The 22,945-nt window shown below is 38.2% G+C and overlaps 1 protein-coding gene across 11 annotated transcripts in view; it reads right to left on the bottom strand.

Annotated features, from left to right (window-relative positions):
- The window catches only part of SVIL (supervillin), a 223,248-nt gene that overhangs the window by 41,616 nt on the left and 158,687 nt on the right, over positions 1 to 22,945 (bottom strand). For 9 of the 11 annotated variants that reach the window (XM_075125959.1, XM_075125960.1, XM_075125958.1 and 6 more), the window contains 10 exons: positions 20,518 to 20,579; positions 19,980 to 20,119; positions 19,174 to 19,269; positions 17,757 to 18,000; positions 14,377 to 14,956; positions 12,657 to 12,861; positions 9,847 to 9,979; positions 6,574 to 6,621; positions 5,928 to 6,005; positions 5,228 to 5,296 (listed from right to left, as the gene is read on the bottom strand). In XM_075125959.1, coding sequence (XP_074982060.1) covers positions 5,228 to 5,296; positions 5,928 to 6,005; positions 6,574 to 6,621; positions 9,847 to 9,979; positions 12,657 to 12,861; positions 14,377 to 14,956; positions 17,757 to 18,000; positions 19,174 to 19,269; positions 19,980 to 20,119; positions 20,518 to 20,579 — 1,655 coding nt within the window. The remainder of the gene's footprint in view (positions 1 to 5,227; positions 5,297 to 5,927; positions 6,006 to 6,573; positions 6,622 to 9,846; positions 9,980 to 12,656; positions 12,862 to 14,376; positions 14,957 to 17,756; positions 18,001 to 19,173; positions 19,270 to 19,979; positions 20,120 to 20,517; positions 20,580 to 22,945) is intronic. The other 2 variants (XM_075125963.1, XM_048837759.2) reach the window with 2 other exon arrangements.

Here is a 22,945-nt window from a genome sequence, read left to right as displayed (position 1 = left end):
TCTAAATAGTCCCTAACCACCTCTTTCTCCACAGAGGGCTGGCCATCTCTTCCCCATGTTGTGATGCCCAGCACAGCAGTCTGGGAGCTGACCTTGTTCGTGAAGACAGAGGCAAAAAAAGCATTGAGTGCATTAGCTTTTTCCACATCCTCTGTCACTAGGTTGCCTCCCTCATTCATTAAGGGGCCCACACTTTCCTTGGCTTTCTTCTTGTTGCCAACATACCTGAAGAAACCCTTCTTGTTACTCTTAACATCTCTCGCTAGCTGCAGCTCCAGGTGAGATTTGGCTCTCCTAATTTCATTCCTACATGCCCGAGCAATATTTTTATACTCCTCCCTGGTCGTATGTCCAACCTTCCACTTCTTGTAAGCTTCTTTTTTATGCTTAAGATCAGCTAGGATTTCACTGTTAAGCCAAGCTGGTCGCCTGCCATATTTACTATTCTTTCGACACATCGGGATGGTTTGTCCCTGTAACCTCAAAAGGGATTCCTTGAAATACAGCCAGCTCTCCTGGACTCCTTTCCCCTTCATGTTAGTCCCCCAGGGGATCCTACCCATCCGTTCCCTGAGGGAGTTGAAGTCTGCTTTCCTGAAGTCCAGGGTCCGTATCCTGCTGCTTACCTTTCTTCCCTGTGTCAGGATCCTGAACTCAATCAACTCATGGTCACTGCCTCCCAGATTCCCATCCACTTTTGCTTCCCCTACTAATTCTTCCCGGTTTGTGAGCTGCAGGTCAAGAAAAGCTCCCCCCCCAGTTGGCTCCTCTAGCACTTGCACCAGGAAATTGTCCCCTATGCTTTCCAAAAACTTCCTGGATTGTCTATGCACCGCTGTATTGCTCTCCCAGCAGATATCAGGAAAATTAAAGTCACCCATGAGAACCAGGGCATGCGATCTAGTAGCTTCCGCGAGCTGCTGGAAGAAAGCCTCATCCACCTCATCCCCCTGGTCCGGTGGTCTATAGCAGACTCCCACCACTCAGAGCACCATTTCACTCACTGTGCAAATGCTCTGTTCCAGGCAGCCGCTGCTGCGGGAGGCAACCTTGGAAGGCCTTGGAGGGGAGGGGATATGGAATTGTCCCATGGGCTGAATTCCGCCTGGGTGCTGCCAGTTGACCCACCATCAAGGAATGACAATGACCTTTTCAACCAGAAGGACCATAGAATACTTTACAAACTAAAAGAAACATTCTCAACCCCCCACAGGAAGTGCAGCCACCTCTGGAGTGAATTTTGGTTTCCTAGATCAGAGCAACATTCCATAGGAGATCTGGACAGGAAATAAATATTCATCTGAATATCCTACTGAAACCACAAGGGGGATTTTATATGCAAATTGAATATGAAGTTGTAATTTGGCAAGAACTCTGGCATTAACTCAACCTTCTTTGTGTGGGGAAAAATCAAATGGCTTTTTGAAAAAAACAAACAAACCCCAAGTGGTTTACTTTTAAATTTTGGCTGAAAGACAGCACCTGTACTTCTTGGCTATTGAAAATTCAGAAGGGCAGAAACAGGAATGCTTATGGATCAGTGTACTGAAAAATCTCAAGATGGGGGTAGTGGTGAGTTTAGACTACCACATCAGACAAGGGACCTGGATAAACAGCTCCTTAAACGTTTATCCATGATGTGTAGAAAGAAATATGTCATCAGGGATTTCAATCTGGGGGACATATGTTGGAAGTTTCATGTTTCCTCTGGTCAAACATCTTTGGAGTTTCTAAAATTATAGTTGATAATTTTCCAACACAAGAAGTATTGCAACCAATTTGGGGTAATTCCATATTCAAGCTCATTCTGATGGAGAAAGATTAATTGATTATTGAACTAAAAACTGTTGGTTACACATATGGAAGTGTTCATGATCTGATTTTATATACTATCAACCAGTAATATAGACACACATATACACTTAGTCTTTAAAAAAAGCCAATTTCCCAAAGCTGAAAACTATTATGAGCAAAAATGAGTGGGAGGAAATATTTAAACAAAAATGTGAATCATAATTGGGAATTAATGTTTTTAGAGACCCAAATAAGACAATTCCAGGCATGGAAGACGGCTTCTTTGGTTAAAAACATCCTAGTGAAGAGGGGAGATGAAGACAGCAATAGAAAATAAAAAATATGGAACAATGGAGAAACTTATAGCAATGAGTACAAATCAGTATTTAGGAAATACAGACAATTGATAAGGTAAGCTAAAGGTATCAATGAAAAAATCTTCAGTCAGTAGCATTAAAAACAATAAGACATTCTTTAAAATATACCTGGAACAAATTAAATTCTAAAGCAATGGTATAGATCCAACTGTAGATGAGGATAATAAAGTTATCCATCAGGATGCAGAAACGGTAAAATATTCAATAAATATTTCTTTTGTATTAAAAAAGCAGGATCATGAATTCAAATCTTCTAGTAATAATGAACATTTCTGTTTCATCACTAATGAGGGAGGATGTAAAACACCAAGTATTAAGCATTTTTAAATTGGCATGTAGAACTTATTGTTTTTGATGAGATCACAAGTTTGCCTGATGAAGGTAACTGTGTGGACATAATATACTTAAAGCTTCTGTAAGGCATTTGACGCAGGCATGCATGATCTTCTGAAAAAGTTAGCACTATACAAACGTCAATGCAGCACATATTAAATAGATTTAAAACTGTTTAACAGATAGATTGCAAAAAATAATTGTAAATGGGAAGTAGTTATTCAATGGAGGTATTTCTAGTGGGTTGCTGCAGGAATCTGTTCTTGGCCCATAATGATGAGACAGGTCATTTACACTTGATTGCTTGGTAAGAAGGCCTTGATTGCTTGGTAAGGAGGACTCATTTGAGTAACATTCATTTTAACAGTCAAATGCAAGATCACAGATCTAGGAACAAAGAACAGGATGGGGGACTCTGAAAACAGTGTCTCTGAAAAAGACTTAGAGGTCATGGTATATAAATAATGGAGCACAAGTTCACAGCATGTTGCTGCAGTTAAAACAGCTAACACAATCCTTGGATGTATAAATGGGGGAAGTAGGAGTAGGACGGTACCTTAATCTGTATAAGGGATTAGTGAGACCACTGCTGGAAAATTGTGTCCTGTTCTAGTTTTCACACTTCAAAAAGGATGTTGAGAAATTGGAAATGGTTCACAAAAGAACTAGGAGAATGATTTGACATCTGGAAAACATGCCTTCTGATGAGGGATAAAGTAGCCCAATCTATTTAGTTTATTCAAGAGAAGTTTACAAGGTGACTTGATCATGGTACACAAGTACCTTCATGGGAAGAGACTTTGGCTAGCAGGGGGCTCTTTAACAGAAAAAGACATAATGAGACCCAATGGTTGAAGCTGAAACTGGACAAATTCAGACTTAAAATTAAGGTAAAATTTTTAAATAGTGATGGCAGTTAACTATTGGAACAACTGCATGGAGATGTGGTGGATTCTCTATCACTTGAAGGTTTTAAAGCAAGACTGTATATCTTCCTAAAAGATATGCTCTAGCTCAAAAGACAAGTTACAGGCGTGATGTGGGAACTACTAAAGGAGGCTTAACCTCCTGCAGAGGTTAGACTAGATGATCATGACGGTCCCTTCTGCATTAAAATCTACAGCAGCACAGCTCCAGAACATGTTGTGCTTGGACATTTATTCAGTACCAATTCAGAGGGAAGAATGGCTTACAGCTAAGTAAATGCTCCACTGCCTGCAACACTGGATTTTCCCATCCCCATCATGTCCCTCCTTGCCTTCCGAGAACACAGCCCAACGTGACACGGCTGCATGTATGTTTGAATGCCGGAGATGAGAGAATTAATGGACTGTAGTTAAGGACGGCAACCACTAGGATTGTCTTTGCCTGAAAGGAAGAGACTGAATGAAGAGAGAGGAAACATCAAAACATGTCATTTTCAAAAGAACAAGAAGTTCCTTTAAACTATATGCTGTGAATTGTGCAGAGGAGTAGGAAGAAAGGTGCTAGTTTAGCTTGTAAAGCAGAGAACAGCAGGAACAGAGCTTCCAAAGTATGTAGCGCATGAGAGAATTATTTTTGTTTCCTATGCGACTTTATAGTAACATAGCCCTTTTTCCTGTTCACAGATGTGAACAAAAGACCATTTTTATTAGACTGTTTGCTATTTGAAGTTATTTGATTAATGTTTTGTAAAGACACCAAGCAGACTGCCCTTGCAGCAAACAGTTTGTGTATACCTTGAAAATTTGATGTTACAAGTCCAATATCTGAACAGAATTACAGGTACCTAAGGTTAAAGGTTAATGTATCTGTTGCCTTATTAGATGCCTTCTTTATAAATTATGAATTTAATGTAGTCACAAAACTAGTTTTTAGCAAATTTCAGCGGCAGGCCCAAAATCAGAGGTTTTATTTTGGGTAAACTGTTGGTACAGACAAAACTTCATTCATACAAATAGTCATGAAAAGCTAATAAAAGTGGTATGGGTCATGGTCAATGTGAAGCTTTATTTAGAAACTCCAGATGTGTGTGGACAGTTTCTCATTTGTTCTTTCTATCAGTAATATGTATCTTACTCAAAGGCATGCAGCCATACTACAGCCATATATTTTAAGTATGACAATCACAGCACATGCTGCAACTAGTACCTAATCTGGAGAAAAGCCCAAAAGTTTTGCTATAATGCTGCAGCCATAGATCCGTGCTGGGAGGTAGAGGACAGGGTGATGATATAAAACAAGACCAAAGCTGCCAGAGCTGTTCAGACCTTCAAATTAACTGTTCTTGCTCCTTCCCTCACTTTCTTTCAGATTTCTTTTAACTCTATTTTATACGTTCAGTCCTCCTTCCCCACCCTCCCACTCCCATTTTTCGCTAATCTCTTCTGAAGGAGGGCTGGTATTCCGGTTCTGCTCACTCTGACTGCTGTACTTAGCTGGTTAAATAAGAGGCTGAGAGAAAGGGAATTACTTTATAAGCCCTCATTAACTATTAACTGCTTTAAATTAGTTCTTTAAAACTTGTTTGGAATATGGACCTGGAATTCCTTTATAAAGTTATATTTTGCAATGTCATATGACTCACTCCTAACATTTACTAGAACAGCAAAAGAATGCTGTTAGCAACCAAAGCATCCATTTGGTTATGCTAATTTGCTTTGGGAATGTGTCTTAAAATCATTTTATTTTCTGTCTCACTCCTCCTTCAACTAAAACAGGAAGTTTATGCAATATTTCACCTTCCATCTCCAAGGATGCTGTTCATCAAAGACCAGGGGGCTTGATGCTCTCAAACTAGAACTACTGACCTTAAAGGAAGAGAAACAGAAGAGTGAGGAAAGACAGGAGAGGCAGAAAACAGAAGCAGGATGTACCAACCTTAACAAAATCTTTTAGAACAAAAGAGTAGTGAATGCAACGTAGGAAAAACATCTCTGGAGGAAACCAGAGCATGAAATAAAAACCATCTACGACAGACTGCTTTGTTCATTTAATGAATTGAAATGTGATCAGTTTTTTTAATATGTATTTTTCATAGAAACTTAATTCAAAGAGATGCAGGATGCACTGCAGTTATTGTAAGAAGCAAAAATGCTTAGCATTTAGGAATTACTCCATTCATAATCCTATTTAGTGAGTTTCTAATGATTCATGGTACTATAAGGGAACACACTAACATTCTTGGGCAGATTGTATTTAGCCTGATTTAGTTATCATCTGTAATCGAAAAGATAAATGCAATTTTTAGAAATGTAGTTTAATAAAAATACTAATGGAATTTATGTTGGTGGAAAGTATGTAGTATAGGGACTTCTTATGGTACATTTTTTAGAAGTATTTACTAGGCAGAATACATAGTAGTTTCCCCACATAACTAAGTACTCTTTAAGTGATCAGGAATTCCAACAACCATGTAAAAGTGTGCAAGTTTTTGCTCACCTGATGAATAGGTACAAAAGGATGAAATTTATGGGCAACAGGTATAGCAGGAGAATAAGTAGAAGCATAGACAGGTTCCTATGGTAGGGGCAAAAGCACAGCAAGAGAATTAGAGTGGGGAAGGAAATGATTTGTCAGACAATGGAGGAAAAATCAAGTGATTTCTTTAAAAAAAAAAGAATTTACTTATTGCAATTCCAACCCTAATCTTTTAGAAACCTTTTCCCTACTGAAAAGTCAGTGCAAGAAAAAGTTTCACATTACAGCATGTTTACCACCGACATTTCATGCAGTAATTAAACGAATTAGTGACAATATCACAGCCATTTGATGTGAAACAGAGCTGCACGCACAGGAGAAACACTTTTCACACTCAGATGTTTTTAATGGTCTCTGCTTTCATGACCCATTAAATTACTGAAGCATGCCTATCGCAAGATGGATGTTTCCACTGGAAGTGTCCTCAGCCCTTAGTGGAATAAGGAACCATGTATCTTCCAGATAAAATGAAGCAACATTTTCTAAAACTTGAATACAAATTGAAAAGACGTCTGGAGGGAAATACGAACACCCAGCACCCAGCAAAAGCGAATTCACTACTTTAGCCAAAGTCTAGAATAACTCCTAACAGTACAGTCAGGCTTACCCAAAGCTGATTAGACACGGCATTATCATCTGTAATTCCTCCTTCTTCCTACAGGTTAAAACAAACAGGAAACATTGCACAGAACGCTGGAAACATGCAGTTCATTAGAGAGCAGCTCACTCACATTCCAGTGACTAGTGCTTCAGGTACAATTAGAACTGTGTGCATGCACATCCAGCAGATGCTATGTATGCGTAACTATCTCTTATTACCAAAACAAGAGACAAATTGTTTGTCTGGAGGCACACATGCTTTATTTATTTATTATTATTATTAAAAGGCTTTCCCCATCAGGGTTTTAAAAGTGTCATCCTCAGAGTAATTCCGAATCATGACAACAGTAAACAAATGCTTTTAGCAATGTAACAGATTACAATATAAGTTTGCAGGAACTTGCTGTGGGAACGAAACAGATTTCAAACTTGATTCACTGTTTTAAAACTACTGCAACATAGTTGGGGTGGTGGGGGGAGATCACACACTAATCTGAGACGCTAAGTAGATTTACACTTAAAATGGCTATGACGTAGGAATTTTCATTCTAGTAAAATGTTGTGCTTTTGATGCTAGAAAGGTTTTAATTTGTGTTTTTATTTTTCATGGGCAACAACCCTCCATCCCCCTGAAAACTGATGACCTATTATCCAACCTGATAGACTGATACAACAACATACTAAATCCAATCTGTTATCCCTCTAAATAATTTAGATTCTGTATGTCAAAGCACTTCATCTTTTTATCAGGCTGGGAACTATGCAGGCAATCTACTAGTATACAGGGTGTTCTATAAATTGTATGAACAGGCTCCACAGTACACATGAAGAACTAAAAATCCTCACATCAAATTTCAACATAAAATAAACATATACAGAATACACTAGGATAGTTTATTTTAAAAAATGTTTACTTTTCTTCTTGTAAACCTTAACTCTTCCAGAGCTTATCAAGCTCCTCCATTTTATCATTTCCTCTCTATATTATTCTTTCAGCTGAGGACATGAAGGCAAGTTCTTCTGGAACTGTGTGGATCTTCAAAGTTTTAAACTACATGTAAATTACCAGAACATTTATAAGAAACTTAATTTCTGGAGTATTGGAAAGATCTCATCTGTAGGCAACTACCTACCTATCGATAATTTAAGCATTTTGATTAAAACTTATTGACTGTACAAAGTTAGTGCACGCATGCTAATTTGTGGAATTTGAATCTTACTACCTGCATGGTTTATTTTTTTAAAAGCCTTTTGACAAACTCGATAACTTACATGTTTACACACCATGAGACAATAATCAAGTCCTCTAAAGCAAGGTTAGTAAGTTGTGCCACATGCTCTTTAAAACTGCATCCAAGCATGTTAATCAGTAAAACTGGACAAATCAGTAGCATTTGGAAAATCCATGCCTTACTCTGAATAAGAACAAGTGCCGTGAATGTAACTTATTCCCTTCTGTTGAGACATGATTCTAGCAAGCAAAGACTGTATTCTTTACTAGTTCAAAGCTTAGCAGTCAATACAATTCCCATACTCTTGCAAATCCAGACAGACAGACTGTACACTTTTTAAGGAGAATCCAAGCTATACCCAACACACAGTTGTTTTGTAGAGTGAAGTACTGTTTCGTGGTCTTCCGGAATCGGGACAGTTTTACTGATAACTGGCCTTGCAGCCAAAATGGCAGCTAGTAACAACATTCACAGTAGACTCTAATGGAAGACATTAAGGTTAAAAGTGATTTCAAAACTTTACAGAGTCAGACAGTATTCTAGGGATCTGTAATACCTTTAGAAACACAAACTACTTCTAGTGAAGCTTTATGTTTAAATTGCTTTGTTTACCAGCATCACTGATGTCAGTACTGGGAATCATCAAATGCTGCCGTACAAGGAAGGCTGCCACAAAGTCAGATTTTTGTACTGTGTCTTCATTCAGGTAGGCCCAGGTTTCACCAGCAGCTTGCTGGGAGTGATAAACTTTCAGCATAGCTCCTGCCTATTTTGAGGCCAATACTGTGCAACTCCTGGACACTCAATTTTTGCTGGGGACAAGTTGCTAATATGATCACATCCAGGCCTAAACACACTTCAAAGCACTTCAAACTTATTTTGGCCTGGAACTGAATTAAGTCAGGAATGATATGCTCATTGATAGCTGCTGGGGAGCCATCTGCAAGAATGTTATTTTTGGATTTACACTAGCTTGGCTACTTTAAGTTCATTGGTGATTCTCTTAGGTTGCTTTCATCTGGAGGATGTTACCAGTGTGACCTTAAAGGTGGTGATTTTGGAGACTGAACTGTTACACTGGGAGATCAAATGAAGTTTGCTTTATCAACCATGCAATGCAATGCAATGCAATGCATATTTTAAAAATAAATAGTCTACAGAGGAAAAATACAGCTACACATGATTCTTTGATTCTTTTCTTAGTCTTATTGTGCAGGTAACAGATGTTTCAGAGACATTCACTTATGATTCAGGTACTCAGACACAACAAAAGTTATTTCAGTAAGGACAGACTGATCACCAACCCTACTCTTATTCATATATTGATAGGAATACGAGATATATTCTACTGTTGGCTGGGTACCTGCACTGACTATTTAATAAAAACAACATTTTTATTATTAACTAATGAGACAAAGATTCTTGTCCCAACTGATAGGGACAATATAAGCAAGACACCCACTAACAGCCAGGACTATATAAGGTACTCAAAAAGAGAAGTAATTCATGGGTATTCTAATATTTTCACTTTAACAACTAATCCTTGGTTCCATCAGAAATACTGAAAATGCTTCTCAGTGCATGAAGACAGCAAAAGGCCACCCAAAGATTTAAAAGCTTTTTCATTAGAAAAATCCCTAAACTTAAGATCTTAAAACCATTTTATATTAAATAGCAAAAAATATTCATGTAAGTTAAATAGTTAAGCTGAAATCTGTTCTTGATTTTGTGAACATGTGAAATCCAAATGTTTCAGAAATTATTTAACCTCCCTCAAAATCTTAAAAGCCCATTTACTTCTTGGTAGTTTGCTGATGAAAATATACTCTGCCCAATGTTGAAAATACTGAGGCAGCAGACAGTCAACAAGACAACTTCCCATTTAAGAGTTCTTGTGACACAGAATTTTTTTTAAAATAAACCCTGAAGCAAGTTAAGGATGGCTGTAATCCTACAAGCTGTAGTCATTAGCCAATGTTAGGCATGCTTGTCTAGTTTGATGCATCTCCAATGCAGAGGAATACTTTTTCTATCATAGGAAGCTTTACCTTCTTCTTGAACAACTGCTCAGCTTCTTGCAGTTGTGCGCTACGCTCAGTGATTGACACTTTCCCATACTCCTGCTTTTTGTTAAGCCTGCTTTTCCAGCTTTCTTCACCGCTCTTCTTCAACAGTGCCAGCCTAAGAAGGAAAAAAATATGTCAACCATGCATATTTCAACATTACCCAGGAAAGCGGTCTGCATCATTTCAAGAATGTTTTGGTCAGGACGTTTTTAAGTAAGCCTCTGACTAGGCTTCTAAATGTGCTACGATTAGTCTAGCCACGTGAAACTCAAAACACACATACACAGAGCTTGTCTACATGCTGAGTTGCTGCATGGCAAACCAAGGTGCGAATCTACAGGATACCAACTTGCCATATGAACACTGGTACGGTGCAGTGAAATTCCCACAGTGCAGCTTAGTACAGCAGGGCACTACACTGCACTTCAGGACATTCGCTGTGCTGCAGCAGTGTTTACAAAGAACGTTAATGAGTGGCAAACTGGCGTGCTGTAGATTCACAGGTTGGCTTGCCATGGAAACGAGCCCAAAGCCTGAAGACAAAATATCAAAGATGTTATTTGGACATTTTGTATTTTACACTTGACAATGTATTAAGGAGATTTTTATGTTTTCTGAAATGCAATAAGGAGGCAAGTTTGTCCAGCAGCCACCCAACTCCCTAGTTTTTCAGTCAGTACCTGGCCTAGGACACTGGAAGTTTCAAGGTAAGCACCTAGGAAATAGGGAGTGTTTCATATGTATCTTAGTGCCTATCACAGTCGCATGTAAGCACTAGTAACTAGTCATACTTCAGTGGTTGCACTTAAGTTTCTCCAGCTTTAAAAGATTTAATTGGTTTGAGAGATATTCCTTAGGCCTTGTCTATACTACAGGGAACAGTCGATCTAAGCTGTGCAAATTTGAGTTACATGAATAGTGTAACTCAAGTCAACATAACTTAGATCTATTTACTGCAGGGTCCACACTACGCGATGTTGACAGTAGACGCTCTCCCATCAACTCTCCTTACTCTTCTCGATCTGGTGGAGTACAGGAGTCAACAGGAGAGCGATCTGTGGTCGATTTAGCGGATCTTCACTAGACGCGCTAAATCAACCGCTGACGCATCGATCACTGCGCCTCGATCCTCTGGAAAGTGTAGACAAGATCTTACATTTAAAATGGAGAACACCAGCAGAATCAGTTCTCTCTCAAACCAGCAGAAGCTTTCGCAACTACTATATTTACTCATGAGCAACCACCTCTGGCTGAAGTATGAAGAAGTGCTGACTGTCACTGGAGGGCATAGGCTCTATTCTACTGGAAGGGGAACTGCATAGGGGGATCTCTGCAGACACTAGTGGACAGTGATAAGTAAAAAGGAGGGGAAAATATGGGAAAATCCCAGATTTCTACCCTAGCTCACCAAAAGTACATTAACGTGAAGTTTGTAGCTTTCAGAAAGTATGGATTTTATGGGATATTAAAAATATGCCATCAGTTGTTCTTATCCAAGTGCCAGGACTTGGCTTCCCCCTGGCTCCCTTCCCTCAGCATCCACTAAGTAACTCTGGCTTTACAGATCCTTTACATGAAGGATATGCTGTTACAAATGAAGAAAACAGAGGGCTCCTGATCCCTGATCATGTTACAGCAAGTTCAGCAGTTTAAACTTGTATTGTCTAATTTGAACCACAAAATGTGGCGACTTGCTGGTTTTTAAAATGAGATAATTACAGTTACCCCCCACACCAAACTTGCCTTCCAACTACGCAGGGAAGGAAGGAAAAAGTCTGAGAATAACTGCATTGAGAGATGAATCATTCCCACTGAAGTAAATGAAGTAGAAAACTATGCCATGTATTTAGGTGCCTGAAAATGCATTTAGGAACCAAACTTTAGGTTCCTGTTTTTGAAAACCTTGACTTGGGTGTCCAAACTTGAGGGTCCAAATGAATTCAGCATGGAAACATTTCTGGGAACACAATGTTTTGATAACCTCACTGGCTTTTTTTGTTTCTCAATGTACTGTCACTAGAGATAAATAGAGAATAGAGTCAGATCTTCCAGCTGTTGTGAACTGGCATACCCTCACTGACCCAATTAAAACGCTATCCATTTATGCCAGTTGAGGACTGAACTCAGTCTCGAACTGTTTATTCTGTTTTAGTTAAATTAACATCTTATTATTATTTTTATGACCATTGCAAATAGTAGTCAAGGACACCATCATGCTAGGTGCTCTACAGACATAGGATAGTCCTTATATTTTATTTCAACATGTCATTGGGTTTTGAAAACGAGCTTGTAAACACTCCTATTTCCACACAGATGCTTAAATGTTATCCCATACAGCAGTTTCCTAAATTAAAATGAACTGAAGCCACGTACACATTTCTAAAGCAAAGACCAACACTTTATACACAGATTCTACTGCTAAATTATCAATAGCCTGCTTATTAATACAGATTGCTCCAGATCAAAAAGCACATGATTACTGTACAGTACAAAATAGTCATAATTTTCTACTGTACTTGTGTTGCAAGTAAAAGTAAAACCTGAGAAAATTTATTAAATACACTAGCACAAAAGGTACCTAAAATATCCATTTAGAGTTACTTGCTTCCTTAATTACTTTTTTTTACAAGTCTAGTGTCAGACAGATGAGCTACATGTTTTCACTTTTAGTTGTTTGACAAGTAAAGAATCTGATCATTAGCACACATGTAGCTTTTTAAAAACAATCCCAAACAAATGATCCTGTGTACACCATGATCTTATAAAGGAGTATATGCAGAGATCAAAATTACCTTTCTTTAATGGACAGTGTTTTGCTGGATGTGTCCAGGGTGTCCTCAGTTGTTTCTGTTTTGTTGTCTCCAGCAGCAAACAACTCACAGGGATTCGTATAGAATTTTCCCTCTAGTTGTTCAAAAGCCTCCTGCTGTCCATAGGATACCACCGTTACTCTCTGTGTTGCCGTCGCGCCAAGTTCAGAAGTAGGCTCAACATGGTCTGTGTATTGAGAAGTGAAGAATTAGCACTTACTGCTGTAACCAAACATTTCTTATATTATTAACCAGGAACCAGCCGATTTGCTATTTAACATTCAGATCATACACTACCTTAACTGACAAGAACGTCCTAGCTAAATTATTTGACTAGAATTAAGAATTCAAAAATAACTATTACCCCAGGGGTAGTGTGCTCACTATAAAATCTCAACCTTGCACTGATTAAAAAGGGTCGTAAGGTCCCCTTCATTTGAAGAAGGCAGAACTCATGCTCCAGCTCCCATCTCAAGAGAAACAACGGGAGGAGAGAGAAGGGACCAAAGATGGGAAAGGAAGAGAGAAAATCAAGGAAGTGGAGGGAGAAGTGTAACTGGAAGAGGCAATGGTAGAGAGGCAGGGGGAGAGGAAAGGAGAGAGAAAATGAATTGCAGGTAAGTAGATATGGAGTGAAAGTGCATATCAGGACATCTGTAAGAAAAAGAGGGGTTTTACAAAAGAATGTATCAACAAAACAGCTTAGAAAAAAAATCTCTTTATAAACATGTACAATGGGAAAACCCAATACTGAAGAATGGATGATATGGATTACCTTCCTTTTCTTTTTGAAAACTTAACAGGCACGCTATAGCTCTGAGGTACAATGGAATAGGGACAATTGCTGCTACTCTAGTGCTCTCTCTTCCCAATACTGTCTGGGAAATTAACTGTGCTGAATGCGTGCTGGGTGGGAATAGTAAAGAGGCCCTTCTGGCATTTTTGTCTTCTGAGATGAGTTTCATTTATTCTGAAGTTAAAGAACAACTTCAGAGTGAAGACAACACATTAACAATGCAGGGGCCAAATTTTCCCCATTAATAAAACAGAAGCAAACCAATTTAATCTAAGAATCTTCTACAATCCAAACTCAATAATATAGGCAGAGTTTGTGTAATTACTAGAGTGTCCTGGATTGCACTGATCATGTGCCAAGAAGCCATTTAAGTACGGACAGGTAAACTTATTTTATCTAATACTGAATCCACACAAACATCATTGGATTAAAAGTTCTACTACTTCAAATACGACTGGTTTTACGTATCACCTTGAAGAGACAAGAGGAGAGGGACAAGTGAAAATGTAAGGAAAATAAGTTATATTTCCATATTGTACATTGTATACAAAAAGGGAAAGTTTAAAAAAAAGTTTGGACAAGGTAAGGAAACTGTTTCTGTGCTTGTTTCATTTAAATTAAGACAGTTAAAAGCAACATTTTCCTTCACCTTTGAAGACCAATGAGTTTTAAAAGTTTTTTTAAAAAGAAAAAGGGGGGGGGGACCTGCAAACTAAGTCTGGGAAACTAAAGAAACTCAGATGGTTGCAAAAACCTCAAACTCTACAAGATTTGTTCATCACTTTTTAAAAAAGGCTTAAAGATAAACAACTAATTTTCTATTTTGGTAAACAATCACACTACGAGGCTAGAAAAAGCTCCAGGTTTATGTCAGACATCCACAATGAAAGCAACTATTTACTGTACCTCTCAGCAAGGTCTTGCTTTTCAAGATACTCTCCAACTCCATCTTTTTCTCCAAGAACTGTCCTTCTTTGACTTCCTGTTTACCCTGCAGGATAGTATCAGAAACAAATTCCTTCTGTTCCACAGGCTGTAAAAGTGCTTGTTGGGTAAACAATTCCATACTGCTCTTTCTTGGGAAAGTGTATTTTGTATCTTTGTGGTAGTCCTCTGTTTTACTGAGAACAGGATGTGTGGTTACTTCTTCAGAAGAGCTGTACTTTTTGAGGTCATTATCTTCATATGCTAAGAATCTGTTTGTCTCTCCCTCTTCATGCTCCCTCAATGCTTGTTTGCTTTCCATTGCTTCCACTGAAGGCTGCCAATGTTCTGATTTCAGTATGCCTTTTACTGGAGTATCGGCATTCTCTACTGAAGAATGGAATCTCAAATCTGGTTTACTGGTAGCACTTACACTTTCATCAAAAGTTGACTTCGCATGCAGATCCCCAGCATACATTGGAGAAATCACAGACACCATAGTTGACACTGATGTTACAACAGTAGGTGACAAAGGAGTAATTTTTCCACTTTCATTTTGTACCTATACATAATAAAACCATTACTGAAAAAAGTGTGACCTTCAACAGAGCTCTAATAGTAATTCACAAGTACAAGGTTATAAGCATCTTATAAGCTCTTCAATGCAAGGAACGACTGCCTGTGCAAGTGTATGGTGCTATCTAAATATATAGGGGGAACAGATAATGAAGGCATGAATCATGTCCTTACAATTTGGCTTGGGGACATAATACAGAATAGCACGTAAATAAGAAACAACTCCATAGATGATCAAAATGCTGGCATCTTCAGTAGCAAGCTGTTTGTCTTCCCCTCAACTGAGGAAAAAGTACACGTCTTTCTCCATGCAAGCAACCACAAGACACTGACATGAGACCATTATTGGAAAATGTTTGGAACATCAAAGTTTGTCTTTTGCTAGTCCCCTGTGCTACAAATCTGCGTGTTTGCATCTTCGGTGATATAAAGGTTGAATCCCCACCCCCCTCGCAAATACTTAATTTGTTCTGAAAACTGTTACATGACTTGGCCTTTATAACACGGCATGTTCTTGATCTTTTCTATCTAGTTTGTTAAACTATTGTTTAAGAGACTAAACAGTCCATGTGAAACTGAAATAAAAGGGTTTAATTTTGTCTGCCCAGAAGAGAATAAAACTGCACAGGAATTGATACAGGTCACTTCTATACAAATTGAGGGACACTAGTCATTTCAGGTATGGCACTAGACCTATTAAGTATGCATAGGGAGTTCCTGGCTCCACATAGAAGGAAGAAACTGCCTTTAAAAATGTAAAATGTTTATGCAAATTCTGTAACGCCACAGAAGAAGTGGAACCCTGAGTGAAGTGATGTTAGATTAAACCAAAATGGAAAGCAAGGCTGATGTCACTGAACTTGCTCAGAGACTCCCAGAGAAAGGAAGAGGTCCACAGGTTCTCAAAAGCCAGATTATGCAGTGAGTCACCAGATACAGAGGTTGAGGAGAACAACAACAAGAAGAGGATTTAAGCTTTAATGAGTAGATCTTTACTACTTTGTAATTACGTTCTCTTATGCAGCAGATTTTATTTTAGCTCTTTTGTTAGTAATGCACATGCAGTGCTTATTTGAACAATCTTCTCTGTTATGTGTTTTGCCCCAGTACAACTAAATCCTAGTCCCCCCATCTACGCAGTTCACTACTGGCTCATCTGTTCAAAAGATATTTGAACTATAGTGTGTTCATTACAGGTAAATGTGTTCGTCCTCCTTAGCTGGGATAAAGACGAGGCCAAAGATCACAGCTCCAGTGCCTAAAGCGTTTCCATGTTTTAAGATCAAGTTCAGCAAGCACAAAGTTTTGCAGATTATAATACACGGCCATCACAGACTTCCCTCCCACATGCTCCAGTCCCATTTCCATTCCTCGGGGCTGGTCTACATTACCCGCTGGATCAACGGGCAGCGATCGATCCAGCGGGGGTCAATTTATCGCCTCTAGTCTAGATGCAATAAATCGATCACCGAGTGCTCTCCTGTCGACTCCAGGACTCCACCAGAGCGAGAGGCGCAGGTGGTATCAATGGGGGAGAATCAGCTGACCACAGTGAAGACACCACGGTAAGTAGATCTAAGTACATTGACTTCAGCTACGTTATTCATGTAGCTGAAGTTGTGTAACTTAGATTGATCCTCCCCAGTGTAGACCAGGCCTCAGATTCCCACACCATCTCTGTCAGCAAAGGTGTTGGGCTCTGTGTCCACATGATTGGGTATAGAGCGTGAATGGAAGTGGAATTGAAGCATGCAGCAGGGAAGTCTGACATCCTGTTTTAAAATTGCTCAAGTTTTTGCTGTTAGGGAAAGTGTGGATAAATTAGTGAACATGGCCATTTGTGAAGTGAGAAAATGGGGCGTGATCTTTGAGGAAAGGGTGTAGACTTCTTAACACTCACCATGCTGTCCAAGAATCAAGAACAAGCAGCTTATTTAAACTCAAATTGATGTACAATACGTAGAAATGTCCCTTGCACCCATAAGGTCTGAGCTACTCAAGTGATTTCATTCTCAATGTGATAATACTAAGCAGGTGACATTTCTGCTGCCTTTCATGCTAGTCAGGACTTCAGTGTGGCCATTCTGTACTCAAACCTCTGCAGCAAAACCTCTGCAATTCAGTGGCTAGGATAAGGTCCAAAGCAGAAAATGTCCATTGCACAGCAGACAAACTCCACTGCACAAATCACCCCAGTACACAGTTTAATTTGCCATTGGAGGGGTGATCAGAGTTGATGAAAACTCTGCCTTCGAAGATCTTATCAACATCTCCAAATAGAGAAAAAATGCAGAAACAACCAAGAATAGCGTCCCGACAAGTAAGAGGAACACACACTGGCTGCAAAGGAGCATAGAAAACATTAATAAAGAAATGTGCATAAACAAGGGCTCCAAATAGCTCTCAAAATATTTTAGGCACATTGTGCTTCAGCGTTTGCTTCACTTCAGCCTGGAAAATTGTTCTGACACGATGGGCTTAGTCTAACAGAACATCTTTTCTTGTACGCACTATGAAAGGTACAACAATGTATGAATTTTCAGACCAGAAAGAGCTGCTGTTCTTAAATTACTAGTTAAAAAAATACAACTAGATTAAGAGTTTACAGGATGATGTTCCCTTGTGCCAGGAGCCTGCTTCCTGACAAGCTTTTTCCTGTAAGCAGCAGTACATGCCATAACCTCTGTTGTCAGTACACAGCTGACCTCCATGCACAACTATTAAGGGAGCTCACATTGAAATTGAATTTAGCCTGTTTTATGGCGAAAAGTTAAAGTTGGAAGTACCTGCTCAACTTCTCCAAGCGTGACAGGCTGTGTTTGGTAACGAGCATTCATTCTCCTGTGTCTAATGTCCCCTCTGCTCCGTGTAGAGATGGTCTTCGATACTGGTTGAGCCAATTTGTTAAATAAGGCCATCTTTTCTGCTAAGCTTAGGGTGGAGGAGTCTGGCTCTCCAGACTGATCTTGCTCGACTGCTTCTCTTATTTCTTCTTTATCTAAAGTCTTTTGGTGTGCTGATGCCTGTAAACTGAAACAGTGGAACGAAAAATTAATTAAAAAAACCTCTTTGTAGGAGTTTATGGTTTAATATTTTAACTTGATATGAAGCCAAGAGAACTGCATACAAAGTATAACAGCCAATATAAAACAGCAGCTTAAGTGGTTACACAGTGTGTAAAACATTGGCATCACACATTTTGATTCAACAGCTGCAGACTTAAAAAATTACGAGTTAATTTCTTTCTAGATTTATTTGGCTGGGGTAAAACATCTTGTTTAAAGGCAACAGAAGAACTGCAGTTTTCACTTCAAGAAGTATACTTATTTAACTGAAGATTATAGGTTACCTTGATAGAACTAGAAAATACTTCAATTTCTGCACACTCAGAATTTGAGCTAGTATATATCTCTAGAATTCTGCTTTGGTAATTTTGAGTGGAATTATGTATAGTAATTTTGAAGTCCATTGCAGTACTTTAATAGCAATTTGATCAAAATTGACAGCATATAGGTTTATGTTTGTTCATATAGGCATAATTGTTCTCATCTCTGTATACCTCATTTCACTTAAACTTAGTTACAGATCCAAGTTCTAAAGTGCTTTGATATTTGATTATTTTTCTATAATGTATTCTGTAAATACAGTTTGCTGTATTTATCTGTAACAACAAAAACTCATTCTGTGAACTAAATGCAATTATAACAAACTGGAATTTATGCTTACACCTATAGGTGGTGCAATTTCTTATCCTTCCATTAATTCTGCAAGCTAAAAATATATATTGAGAAAGACAAATAGGGATGTACTACTTGTGAAATCAACCACCACTAGCTTTGGTATTTTCATTTTAGAGACACAATGCACTTTTAAAAAAAACTAAAAAGCAAGGAGGGGTTTTGCTAGGGTTTCAGCATGCAAGTTCATGTCTTCCATATAGGAAACATGTATGCTCTAGAACATATAGTTAACTATAGTGGTTAGAAAGGTCCTAAGTCAAATGCTTAACAAGCAAAAAGATTTAACATTTTACCATGCAGAAAACTAAATGAAGTTACATGTATCTTTAAAACATTCTTAAAATAAATATCATTGACTTGTTTGACACATTGATAAGGCATTCAAGGATTGTAAGATGCATCTGCTATCCAGGACCCTTGTGCTCCATGTAACATGCAGGTTCCCCCTTCCCCACCCCAGTACCTGGTAGGTTGTACAGTGCTCTTAACTACAGTGGGGCTAGGTATTCTTGTCACTACAGTGTGGGTATTCACAGTACGTGAAGCAGGGGTAGGTTCACTTTAAAAAGAATTGCCAAGGGAAGGAAAATTCACAAGGAGAGAGAAGAAAAAAGCATTAAGAAAAGCATTGTATGAAGTGTTAACAGAAAAGACAAAATCAAACCGCAATGTTTAACAACTACAAGTTATCTAATGTGAACTTTTGCAAAATAATGCCAGGAACTAAAACCTTAAGACAAATAGTTTCTCTGTCTAGAGTTTGCTGGTTTCTCACAAGATAAACCAGTTTTCAAATTCTAGTAATTAGCTATGTGCATGTATTCTCTTCTTACAACTGGCTTGCTCTTGTATTTTTCAGAGGGGTTACAGGATGCGTGAACAGAGAGGGTAAGAAATTTGTTTTCAAAACATACATGTGAGATTTATTGAGTTTGCCGATTTTCTCCAATATAAATATGTTCCATAACATATTGTGCAGACCGCCTCAGGGCAGAAATCTGTTTCACTTGGCTTACAAACCAATGCTGTAATTAATTTCTCTCCTCAAATATATTACTTCTCAGCCTTTTGCCGGATTATAGTTCATGCGTTTTCCGCTGCTCTGTGCCCCCTGCCCCCCAAAACAATCTTTACGTAGCCTCTCCCCATACGTTTCTGAAGGAAGTTGGTTCCAAACAACCTTTTTCCTGACTACCAAGCTGTAAACACCACAGGTATGAAATTTAATCTCTGAACGAATGCCAAGGCTAATGCATTTGTGGAACTTACGTAGCCGCAATGACCACCTCTTCGGTAGTAACTGGTTGGGTGCGTGACCTGTCCTGCATACGCCGCAATCTTCTCTCTATTGCTGAATTTCTTGACCGTGGTTTAGGAATATTTTTTTCTTCAAATGATTTTTCCATTTCCTAGGATCAGATACAGGTCAGTATCAATAACCCAGAGGAAGATACATTAGTGTAGCAAATGTTTGTTTGGCTTTCCTTGATGCCAGGTGTCAAATTTTTTGGATGGACTTCTCTGAATTGGCAGTAAGATGTACTATGACAACCAGTACCAAGAGATAAAAATACAGCTCTCTATATATACATATATGTCTACCTATCTCCAGATGACATATAGTGTCCTGAAAACTATGTAAACAATATGTCTAGCACGCATATAGGGGAGAACAGGGCAAATTTATGTGACCTGTATTGGGATATGGATGTTAATGCAACTAAGATTAAACATGGTAAGGTAGCATTACGGTTTTTGATGTTACCCTTGTGCAAAAATATTTCTGTTGAGTAAACATGACATTTACCCTGAAAAGCAGCCTCTTTGCAGCAACACTCAGCTTGGCTCGTTCATCCAGTTTTTCTTCATCTACAGAAATCAAACAACACAATATAGCAGGAATTTGAAATGTTACACTCTAAATGTAAGTAAGTGTTTCAGAGACCAAGTCCAGAAATCCTTTTAACTTCAAGAACAAGCATATTTAATAGCATCAGAATCACCAAGAGAATGACCAACAGTAAAATGTCAGGGCAAGTTAGGGTCTGTTTAGCTCAACAAAAGTAATGTGATCATGCATATGCATGAAGTAGTGTAAAATTGACTTTTAAAAATCAGAATCATTCCTAGGTGCAGCATATTATAACATGATTTAAGAACGGAAAATGATTTTTCTTCTGGACGGTTACTTTACATACTAGCATTAATTTGATATGTCATTCTAATAAGCATATAAAATAAAATCAAAATTATACTGGCCCATGTTTAGATTTTGTATTAAGCCCTAGTCATGTACCAGGAGAACACTGCTAGTCAGAAGGACCAGTAACCATTTTAAGGCTCAATATCTCACCTCACTGTGGCCTAGAAACAAATGCTTTATACTAGGACAGTCGATTAATCACATTACAGTTAACTCACGTGATTAACTCAAAAAAATTAATCATGATTAATCACACTGTTAAACAATAGAATACCAATAGAAATTTATTAAATATTTTTGAATGTTTTTCTACTTTTCAAATATATTGATTTCTATTACAACATGGAATACAAAATGTACAGTGCTCACTTTATATTCTTTTTGATTACAAATATGTGCATTGTAAAAACGATAAAAGAAATATTTTTCAATGCACCTCATACAAGTATTGTAGCGCAGTCTCTTTATCATGAAAGCATAACTTACAAATATAGACTTTTTTGTTACATAACTGCACTCAAAAACAAAAAACAATGTGAAACTTTAGAGCCTACAAGTCCACTCAGTCCTACCTCTCGTTCAGCCAATCGCTAAGACAAACAAGTTTGTTTGCATTTATGGGAGATATTGCTGCCTGCTTCTTATTTACAATATCACCTGAAAGTGAGAATAGGCATTCGCATGGCACTTTTGAAGGCGGCATTGCAAGGTATTTATGTGCCAGATATGCTAAACATTCATATGCCTCTTCATGCTTCCGCCACCATTCCAGAGGACATGCTTCCATGCTGATGATGCTCATTAAAAAAATAATGGGTTAATTAAATTTGTGACTGAACTAGTTAGGGGAGAATTGTAAGGCTCCTGTTCTGTTTTACTCATATTCTACCGTATATTTCATGTTATAGCAGTCTCGGATAATGACCCAGCACATGTTGTTCGTTTTAAGAACACTTTCACTGCAGATTTGACAAAAGGCAAAGAAGGTACCAATGTGAAATTTCTAAAAATAGCTACAGCACTCGACCCAAGGTTTAAGAATCTGAAGTGCCTTTCAAAATCCGAGAGGGATGAGGTGTAGAGCTTTCAGAAATCTTAAAAGAGCAACACTCCACTGTGGAAACTACAGAACCCGAACCACCAAAAATGAAAATCAACCTTCTGCTGGTGGCATCCGACACAGATGATGAAAGTGAACATGCGTTGGTGCGCACTGCTTCATTATCAAGCAGAACCCACCATCAGCATTTACACATCCTCTGGAATAGTGGTTGAAGCATGAAGGGACGTATGAATCTTTAGCGCATCTGGCACGTAAATATCTTGTGACACCGGCTACAACAGTGCAATGGGAACACCTGTTCTCACTTTCAGGTGACATTGTAAACAAGAAGCAGGCAGCATCATCTCCTGCAAATTGTAAACAGACTTATTTGTCTGAGCGATTGGCTGATGTAGGACTGAGTGGATGTGTATGCTCTAAAGTTTTACGTTTTATTTTTGAATGCAGGGGTTTTTTTGTACATAATTCTACATTTGTAAATTGAACTTTCAAGAGATTGCACTACAGTACTTGTATTAGGGGACTAGAAAAATAAAAATGTTTTGTTTTTTTACAGGGCAAATATTTGTAATAAAATATATAAAGTGAGCACTGTACACTTTATATTCTGTGTTGTAATTGAAAGCAATATATTTGAAAATGTAGAAAACATCAAAAAATATTTAAATAAATGGTATTCCATTAATCTTTTTAATTGAGCACGTAATCGCGATTAATTTTTTTAATTGCTTGACAGCCCTACTTTATACCAATACTACTGTATAACCTGTTCCAAATCAGACCTTAAGACAAAGACATTCTGATTACTATCTTGCTTCAAAAAGTTTCAGCTGGTATGCTTAGCAGATACCATTGTCCACCTCCAGCTCTGAAAACCAGTGCTATACACATCTTGAAAACTACAGGGAATATCAGCTTTCAAATAGAATAAGACATCCGTCATGGATCCACAGGATTGGTGCTATGGCC

Source organism: Caretta caretta, chromosome 2, assembly GCF_965140235.1.
Source record: "Caretta caretta isolate rCarCar2 chromosome 2, rCarCar1.hap1, whole genome shotgun sequence".
Taxonomy (NCBI): domain Eukaryota; kingdom Metazoa; phylum Chordata; order Testudines; family Cheloniidae; genus Caretta; species Caretta caretta.
Note: the sequence above shows the minus strand (reverse complement) of the source record. Positions and strands in the feature narration are given on the sequence as shown.